General features: G+C 29.7%; 1 protein-coding gene across 1 annotated transcript; it reads left to right on the top strand.

Moving 5' to 3' along the window:
• The first annotated feature begins 572 nt into the window (after nucleotides 1-572).
• LOC135927128 (large ribosomal subunit protein bL12m-like) lies at nucleotides 573-8,217 on the top strand. The gene is made up of 4 exons (XM_065463067.1): nucleotides 573-851; nucleotides 896-961; nucleotides 1,084-1,233; nucleotides 7,813-8,217. Exons 1-4 carry the CDS (start codon nucleotides 615-617, stop codon nucleotides 7,927-7,929), a joined length of 570 nt encoding a protein of 189 aa, XP_065319139.1. The 5' UTR covers nucleotides 573-614; the 3' UTR covers nucleotides 7,930-8,217.
• The last annotated feature ends 1,921 nt before the right edge of the window (nucleotides 8,218-10,138 follow it).

Here is a 10,138-nt window from a genome sequence, read left to right as displayed (position 1 = left end):
TTTCCCTGTCTATGCTATGAATAGGCTAAAACTAATATTAAATTGCCTGATTATTATAATTAAATCGTCATTAAATATTTAATTAATTGTTGTAAATATTCATATTATATGCGTATGTTATATTCTTCACCGATAAATAATAAAAATTGTTTAATTTAATTGGTAGTGATAATTTTATAAAGATACCTTGTAATTAAGATACTCTTATTTAGCAAAAGATACAAGTATCTTTTATCTTGTATCTTTTTGATATTTTGAATTAGATACTAGTATCTGTATCTAAGATACATTTTTTATAAAGAATATTTATCCGTGTTTAGATTCTCTTTCCGAAGGACCTACTCAACTCTGAGAGTTAGTCAATCCTTCTAAAATTAATAGCTATATAGATACTGAACCGCCATTTCAAATATAAACGCTAGACCATCTTTGCCCTTAGGATCGGACTTGTTCCCTTTATCTTTGCACCTATGAGGCCGACATAGCTCCTCCTCTGATAGCAGAAGACTGAAATTAATTTTCATTTTCAGAAATACCCAATCACATTTACAGCTATAACTAATTACACGGGCGCGTCAATCCTTAAATTTCGCTAATTTTTATATTTTTTAAAAATGCTTAAAAATATTATTAAAATAAATCTCTTCAAATATAAACTTTATTCAACTGTTACTAAAACTAGTTTGAGTGAACCCCTAAATATTTCTACCTCAGATAATGTAAATGATTTAATTCCTATCCCTGCTTCAGATAACGAGTCAAAACAATATTCATTAAAAATTATAGATTTGGTTAAAGAAATATCTAGCTTAAATCTTTTAGAAGTTGCAGATTTGAATGCCTTATTAAAAGTAAAATTTTAAAAATATATATCTTATTCTTTTTATAATATAAGAAAACTTTAAATATACAAGATATTGCAAGTTCATTCAATCCTTTGTCTATAGCTGCAATGAATGCAGTAAGTCTAATATTATTTCAATAACATTTTGCTGATAAATTATTTCTAGAATATTAATGTTAAATAATTTATTAAAATAATAAATATATTTTTTCTCTGATTCCCCATATTTAACAAAATAGCAAAATATGCAATCAAACTCTAATGACAAAGAAGCACAAAGCTCAACTAAAACAGCTTTTACAGTTAAAATGACAAAATATGATGAAACTAAAAAAGTTGGTATAATTAAAGAAATCAAAAATTTGATGACTGGTATGAATCTGGTTCAAGTATTTATATATTTTTTATCTTACTTTCTATAAAACATTGATTTATATTTAATTTAGTTTTTATTCAATATTTTGTAGCTGTGTCAGATCAAAATCAATATTGGCCATTAATCAGATTGAGCCAATATTTAAAAAAAAATAGATTTGATCTAATATATCATTGTTTTTGGTTATATTATAATTGTGTATAGTGATTATTAACTAGCTTAACTTAGCCAATTTTAAATTAAGATTTTAGCCAAAATACACAAACCTTAAAACTTTGTCAATGATGTCCAAGTCTTTCCTTCATCTATGAGCAAAATATTTAGGCTTGCATAATTTTTTTGGCTAAAATATATTAATAAACCTTATCTTTACAACACATTATTTTCTGTAGATTATTTCTTCTTACTCTCGGTCACATCCCCATTCACTACACAATTATTTTGACATTTCTTCCCTCTTTCACAAGTCTTTTCACTCAATTCACAACCTCTCCTTATCCACATATTGGGACACTCCCACATGCTCTAAAAACTTAAAATTACTAAACCCGGTCAACACAAATCCAATGGCATCATTTGTCCTGAGTCCGGAAAACATCTTTCTCCCCCCTTCCTAAATCCCTTTCCATTTTTTCTACTCACAGCCATTCTTCCACCCCATCCAATAACGCCTACATACGAACCACATTAGGCACATTTATTCCCCTCCAACCTACCACTCATGGCGACATAATCAACTTCCTGAAATCCGACAAACCTCCCATTATCTCTAGAATTCCTAAAGGTTCCAGAGTTTAAGCCCTCTCCAACTGTCTTCAATCATTATTAAATAACTTCTCTCTCGATCATTGGCTCAAACTCTTCACATTTTACTTCACGACTCTCCAACCTCCCAATCCAGAGATTCAGAATCTTTAACCCAACAAATCAAAGACGCAACTATACATCCCCTCACCCTCACAACCACAATATCTTTTCATGAACCCAAAAAACTTTCCAGCCTACAATTAAGCCAAAGTTAATTTCCAACAAATTAACAACCTAAACATCAAATCCGCTCTTCGTTTACTAGCATCTGATGATTCATTTGCTACTAGTAATGAAGAAAGTTTCAACAAACTCAAATTAAAGCACCCCTCCAGAGTTGATTTCATATCTCCCCCTCCTCCCAATATTTTCCCTACTGATTTCACCCCCGCTGAGGTGCGTAAATCTATTCTATCCTTCCATCACGACTCTTCTCTCGGTTACGATGGGCTTCGTCCCATCTTCTTCCAGGATCTTACATCCCCCCTCATAGTCAGCCAAGTCCCAATTTTACAAAATTTAACAACATTTTGTAATAAAATAGCACATGGACTCGTTCCCAAGTCCATCAGACCTCTCTTTTTCGGTGCTAAATTAATCGCACTCGAAAAACCCAATAAGGATATACGCCCAATGGGTCATTCCATGTCAAATGAGCAAAAAAATCAAGATTTTCGGCCGACCCCTTTCAATTTCGATAAAAAGTTGTAGACTGGTTATATATGTTTCCATTAGATTATAAACAAAATTTTAGCGCATTAGCAACTATATTAACGGAGATAATCGGGTTAAAGTCAAAAAACGCTTTTTTTTTTTACTGATGTTAAATAATTAGTTTTTAATTTAAAACTAATTATGATCAAATATTGAATCTAATATCAATAGCTAAGTTAATAATTGATAATTATGGCGAAAACATCAAAAATAATTTTTTTTAAAATATGGGTCATCTTATGGTCAGTTGAAAACTTGAAATTAATATTTCGAAATGTATATGATCTCCGATTTTTAATTTTTTTAAGAAATATTATCCGTTTACTATTTTTTTAATAATTTCTTTAACAATTAGCATGGCTGGATATTTATTTAAAAAAATATTGCGATTTTTATACTTTAAAAAAAATAGATGGCGCTATATATAATAGTTTTAATATGTTAAAATTCATTTTTTTTATTGATTAAAAATATTTTAATGTAAATATATCATAAAATTCGATTATATAACTTTGTAAACCTTATTCCCCTGAGATATTCGCAGGATAAAAAATTTTAATAATTTTTTTAATATTTCATTGTAAATTAAAATAATTAAAAAATCGGACTAGCAAACGAACAAAAAAGCAGGATTAAAGGGGTGCAGAAAAATTATTAAGGGAAAAATCGAAAATCGCATTAATTACCAGGCCTACCCCCAACCCCCTATCCACCCCCTCCCCAGACTAAGTCATACCCATTAAGACCAAGAATGTTATGAAATTGTCATTATCTTACATTATTAAAATAACCAGAGATAAAGAAAATTTCAAAGATTTTGAAAAATTTTTTAAGCAATAAAAATAACAAAATTATAGTTCTGATGAAATAAGCCGACTCATGCCTGGAATAAAAGATTGTGTATCTGTTAAAGGCGAGAAAGAATTAGCAAAGATTTATATTAAATAATCTTAAAGAAATATTCAAGATGTTTAAGGAAGAATACCCAAGTATATCAATTGGATTCCCTAAATTTGCCGAACTTAGACCAAAAAACTGAATTTTAGTTGGATGGCACACACACTGTTTGTGTCTGCGCCATTCATCAGAATGTGAAATTAATGACAAATGTAATAGCTGAAATTACAGCAGGAGAAGATTACTGTATAAATTCTTATAACAATCTTTTGGCGCAAATTATTTATAATCCATCTCAGCCAAAATGTTATTTAACAAATTGTGATCAATGCCCTGGTATAGAATCTCTTATGGGCCAATTATACGAATTGTTTCAGAGAAATCGTATAGAATATGTCACGTTTAAACAATGGATCACGGTGGATAGAGCAAATCTTGAAACTATTATAAAGTCCATTGATGGTTTCATCGAATATCTATTATAAAAAGTTCAAATTTTACTGCGTCACTCGTTTATAGCTAAACACAAAGTTTATTTTTGAAGAATTCCAAAGAAAATTTAAAAGATGAGGAATTTTTAACAATTCTAGATTATTCTGAAAATTATTCCTTCATTTTACAAGATGAAGTTCAGGGATTTCATTGGAACAATGTGCAGGCCACTATACATCCATTTGTAGCATATTATAAATCTGGAGAAGAATTAAAAAATATAAATTTTGTTATTTTGTCCGAATCATTAAGCCATAATACTAGTGCAGTCCACCTTTATCAAAAAAAATTCATTAAATTCTTAACAGCCAAATTTCATTCTAAACCATAAAAAATAATATATTTTTCGGATGAAGCCGCGTCTCAATACAAGAATCGCAAAAATTTTCTGAACATATGCCTTCATAAATACGATTTTAATATTCCTGCCGAATAGCATTTCTTTGTCACTGCTCACGGCAAAAATGCATGTGACGGTATCGGAGGAACTGTCAAAAGATTAGTTGCCAGAGCTAGTCTTCAAAGGCCAAATAAAAATCAAATCCTAACCATTAGAATTATATAATTATGCTAAAGAAAATATTAATATTCAATTTGAATATGTATCCAATCAAGAATATATCGAAGAGGAATTAGCCCTTCGTAAAAGATTTAATTCTGCACTGCCCATACATGGTACCCAAAAAATTCATGGGATTATTCCCATTGATCAAAATAAACTAAAAACCAAAATATATTCTAATTCCAAAAAATATAATATAAAACAAGTTCCGTTTTTAAATGAGAAAATTATATTTTAAAATATTAATGAATATATAACATGTGTATATGATGATAAATGGTGGTTAGGATATATAATCGATAAAAGTTATACAAATGAAGAAGTAAAAATCCGATTTTTACACCCTTGTGGACCTTCAGCCTCATTTAAATTTCCTCTGAAAGATAATATTTTAGTGTTGCCTAAATCTCATATTCTCTCGCTGGTCAATCCTTCTACTCCCACCAGTCGAACATATATATTATCTCCTGAAGAATCTCACAAGCTAGTCAGGCTTTGTATTCCTTTAGATGAAGTAAGATTTAATTAATTTATAAACTATCTTAATTAGGCAAAATTTGTGAAGATTTTAAAAATTTATGATCTGAATTACAAATAATATATATAATGCACATTGTAATCTATTTAGTATGATATATATACATTAAAATATTTTTAATCAATAAAAAAATAAATTTTAACATATTAAAACTATTATATATAGCGCCATCTATTTCTTCTAAAGTATAATAATCCCAATATTTTTTTAAATAAATACCCAGCCATACTGATTGTCGAATAAATTATTAAAAAAATAGTAAACGGATAATAATTCTTAAAAAAATTAAAAATCGGAGATCATATACATTTCGAAATATTAATTTCAAGTTTTCAACTGATCATAAGATGACCCATATTTTATCAAAAATTAATTTTGATGTTTTCGCCATAATCATCAATTATTAACTTGGCTATTGATATTAGATTCAATATTTGATCATATTTAGTTTTAAATTAAAAACTAATTATTTAACATCAGTAAAAAGCAAAAAAAGACGTTTTTTGGACCTTTAACTGCGAATATCTCCGCTAATATAGTTTCTAATGCGCTAAAATTTTGTTTATAATCTAATGGGAACATATATAACCAGCCTACGAATTTTTATCGAAATCGAAAGGGGTCGGCCGAAAAGTGATTGATTTGACATGGAATGACCCCAATAGCAATCGGGACCGTATTTCGTCGTCTTGTCGCTAAACTAATATCTTCTAAAATTAAGGACAACGCAGCCTTAATTTTAGCACCTCACCAACTAGGTATCGGCATCCAAGGTGGCTGCGAAATAGCCACACATACTCGTATCTATCTCCAAACCAACCCAAATAACGAAATCCTAGTTAAAATTGATATCTCTAATGCCTTCAACTCCATTCGCCGCTCTCACTTTCTCCCACAAATGTACCACTCATTCCCCACCTTTTCTCAATTCTTCCATTCCTACTATTCCATGCCATCTCATCTCCAATTCAACAACTATTCACTTTCATCATCGGAACGGATCCAACAAGGCGATCCTCTGGGTTCGATACTTTTCTGCATTTGGAATCAACGAAATGATCAAAAACATTTCTTCCAACTGCAATCTTTCACTGCACGCTTGGTACATTGACGACGGAATACTCTGTGGTCCCCCTAACGAGGTTGCTAAGGCACTCGCCATCATCAAAACACATTCCCATGCTAACGGACTCTCACTCATCTAACAAAAAACCGAAATCCGCTTTAACCATAATTCATGGTTACAAGACTTTCATGCAAGCTCGGGGGTATCGGCTTACGCTCACCTCTAACTCTTCCCATCAGTGGTTTCATCGCCTCTCGTCTTTCATCTGACTCCATTAGCCAGCTTTCTAACTTCCCTGACCCCTTATTGGCCGAAGCCCCGACCATTTGGGACAATTCAGTTGTCCCAAATACTCCACGGCCCTCCTCATGTCCACAGAGAGACTGGGATATTCCACTCAACGAAGGCTCCGTCGCTTACCTAAAATTGAGCCTTCAAGACGACGATCTCACAGTTTTTCACCAATTGAACTAAGGATACGGTTATGAATATCTGGAAACCATACCCTCCAACAACCTTGATTTGTTGCTCTCCGCTGACGAGCTAAGATTTGCTATTGGACTACGGCTCAATTGCGAAATTGTTCTTCGGTACCAATGCAAACATTGCGAAACCAGTGTCGACCGTACGGGTAGACATTGTCTCCATTGTCGTTTTTGCCGTGACCGTTTTTCACGGCACACCAAATTTAACGACATCATACTACGCGCCCTCAAATCAGGAGGCATTCAATCTAGACTTGAACCAACCGGAATTTTTAGAACCGATGGAAAACGTCCTGGTGTGTCCTTGATTCTTTGGTCAAGGGGTCAGCTCCTGGTTTGGGTCTTCATTTGCATTGACCCAAATGCACCATCTAACCATAACGTCGATGCCCTTTCCTCGCAGAATTTCGAAAAACCATAAAGTATAGTTCCTTAGACCCTTCTTTCTAATTCATACCCGTCGCCTGTATTCTCACCACCTTCGATAGCAAAGCTCAACTTTTTTCGAAGAATTAGGCAAACGGATTCGCGAAAAACCCGATCAGCCTAAGGAATCCCTCTTCTTACGCCAAAGACTTGCTACCGCCATTATTCGCTCCAACTACCTAAGTTCTTCCATTGAATAACCTTCCATATTCCTAGCTTCCTTTTTTTATCCCTTATTTTTTCCCGTAAATTCTATTTCTATTCACCTTTATTTATTTTACCTTGTAAAAAAATTAATGATTTGCTACTACATTTTGTCAACATATATCAGTAAATATTCAAATAAAGTAACCCATGACCGAAAAAAAAATATTGGGTTATACATTTTTAAAAATTGAGCTGTTTAACAACACTAATTATATATAATTATTATTCAAAACATGGAATATAAATTAATTTTATCAAAAATGCAGATATTAAAATTTGCCATTTTTTTTTAAAAAATGATCAAGTATTATCATTTATTTTGGTTATTTTATGATTGTATATATAATTATACAATTTCATAAAGTTTTTAAAAAAATTATAAAAAAAAATAATTTTAGGCCAAGAAATATGTTGAATCCCTGCCTCAAACTGTCAAAAGTGATTTGGGAAAAGATGAAGCTGAAAAATTGAAAGAACAATTAACTGCTTTAGGAGCTACTATAGTTATTGAATGAGTTTTTAATTTATATATATATATTTTTATATCTGAATAGCATTTTTTTACAAAATATTAGTTTATGAATAAAATAAACCCTCCCATATATATTTTGAAATGCATTAGAATGGATATACTGTTCTTTTTTTTAAAACTCAAGGTTCAATTTAAAGTTGTATTTTATGAACATGTTTTAAAATATTAAATAGTTAAAAATCAGAGGCACATCAATACCACTTATTTGGCTTTTACTTCTGTCAAAAATTTTTATTGTTATACATAAACAAATCTAAATGGTCTGATTCACATTCCTAGCCTGAAATCTAAATAATTCGTTAAATAATAATAATAATAATAATAATATTTACCAATGCTTGTTATAATTACTTTATATATTAGATTTAAAAGAGATATATATGTTCGTTTTTTAAAATAAAAATTAAGTTTCCAATATTTTCAGCAAGGATATTCTTCTATGTGAACTATCATATTAATATTCTCAATTTTACTGAATAATTCTTTTGATATAACTGGAGTAGCTGATTTTAAAAATTAAATGTTCATTTTCAGGCACATTTATATTTTTATAAAAATTTTGAAAAAAAAATCCTATAAACTCCCCTCTAATTTTGTATTGCTTTAATCTTTCACCGTGATGTACAATATATTAATAACTAACGAATAAGTTGTTTTCTTGTAATTGTCATCTCATTTCATTAAATATTTATGTTAAGTTTAGCTAAAAATATATGCAAGATAGGATATGTGCCAAAAAAATACGAACTTTACATTTTAAATGGCATATTTTAGCTGTTTCTGCTCAAAATAGTCATAACCAACTACATTGTTCAAACGTTGGTTTTAATAAAAATATCAGACAATATCTTAAATTATTCTTATATACAAAAAAATTATCAATTTTGGAATAGGCGAAGTGATTTAAAAGGTTAGATATTTTGCTGGAACCCAGCAGATTTTTGGTTCTATACTAGGGTTGCCAGGTCAAAATTTTCAAATTATGGGAGAAATTTGGTATTTTGCTGGTGAAATATGAAAATTGCTTTAGAAATATAAAAATTGCTAAAAAAAAATTTTGCTCACAAAGTCCTGGCCTTCGGCCGGGATTGTGGATTAGCTTAGTTCTCCCCCTATTAATTCTTATACCTACTTTATATAAATTTTAACTAAGTCGGAAGCGTTTTTAATTTCAAAATAGGTAATATTGTTAAAATAACTAGTGGAGTACTTTATTTATATTATATATAAAATCATTATTGAATTCCTAATATATGAAATGATACACAAATAATTCTTTAAAAAATTATAAAAACGGAGGTAGGACAGTTTCCAAAAAACATGAATAATTATATTTTAAAATGGTAATTTATATATAATTTACGAAAGAAATTTTTTTTAAATAATATTTTATTATTGAAATAACATCTTTATTTATTAAAATATATTAGTTTTATAAAAAAAACCAACGTTCTTTTTCAAATATAAAAGAATGTAAACAAGATAAAATTTTCTAAGAAAATAAACGATTTTAATTTTACAATGTAAAAAATATATTTATTTTATGCGAATGTATAAATAAGGTTTTATAAAATACAAAAATAATATGAAAAATTAGATAGTTTGTAGTTATAATATTAATTATATTTTATTTAAGATTTAAATAATGGAACTAAATATTTACCGTTGTTATAGAGATATTTTTAAAATTGCTGGCTTGACATATTATAATTAGTTTAAACATTAGCTGTGCCTCTAATGTTGTTAGAGCAATCTGATTTCTCTCCTTTCTCCAGGCAGTCCCCATCATGCTAAAAATGCACTCCGATGAGGCATTAAAATGAGGTAAGGAGAAAACATTCGCATATTTTTTCCCAAGTATGGGGATTTATCATTATTACGAAAAAATTCCACCCATTTCTCCTCTGCTTTTAGACCATCTATCTTTGAATATTCTGGAGAATCATAAAAAATTCAATCTCCTCAACAAGACATCAATGTCTATCGGTATTTTTAATATATTTATTAAATTACAAAAACCACCAATTGATGGTTTCTGTAATAAGGTCATAATATCTATACATTTGTAAATAAGTTATTAAAATCAAATTTTGATTGCAAATATTATAAATTTGTTTCATTTAAAAATACATTAGAGTAATATTTGAATATGATATTTTTACCAATAGCGCCATAAAATTTATTGTCAATTT

The sequence above is a fragment of the Gordionus sp. m RMFG-2023 genome, chromosome 3 (assembly GCF_954871325.1).
Source record: "Gordionus sp. m RMFG-2023 chromosome 3, tfGorSpeb1-WG-v2, whole genome shotgun sequence".
Taxonomy (NCBI): domain Eukaryota; kingdom Metazoa; phylum Nematomorpha; class Gordioida; order Chordodea; family Parachordodidae; genus Gordionus; species Gordionus sp. m RMFG-2023.
This window is presented reverse-complemented; position numbering and strand designations above follow the sequence as displayed.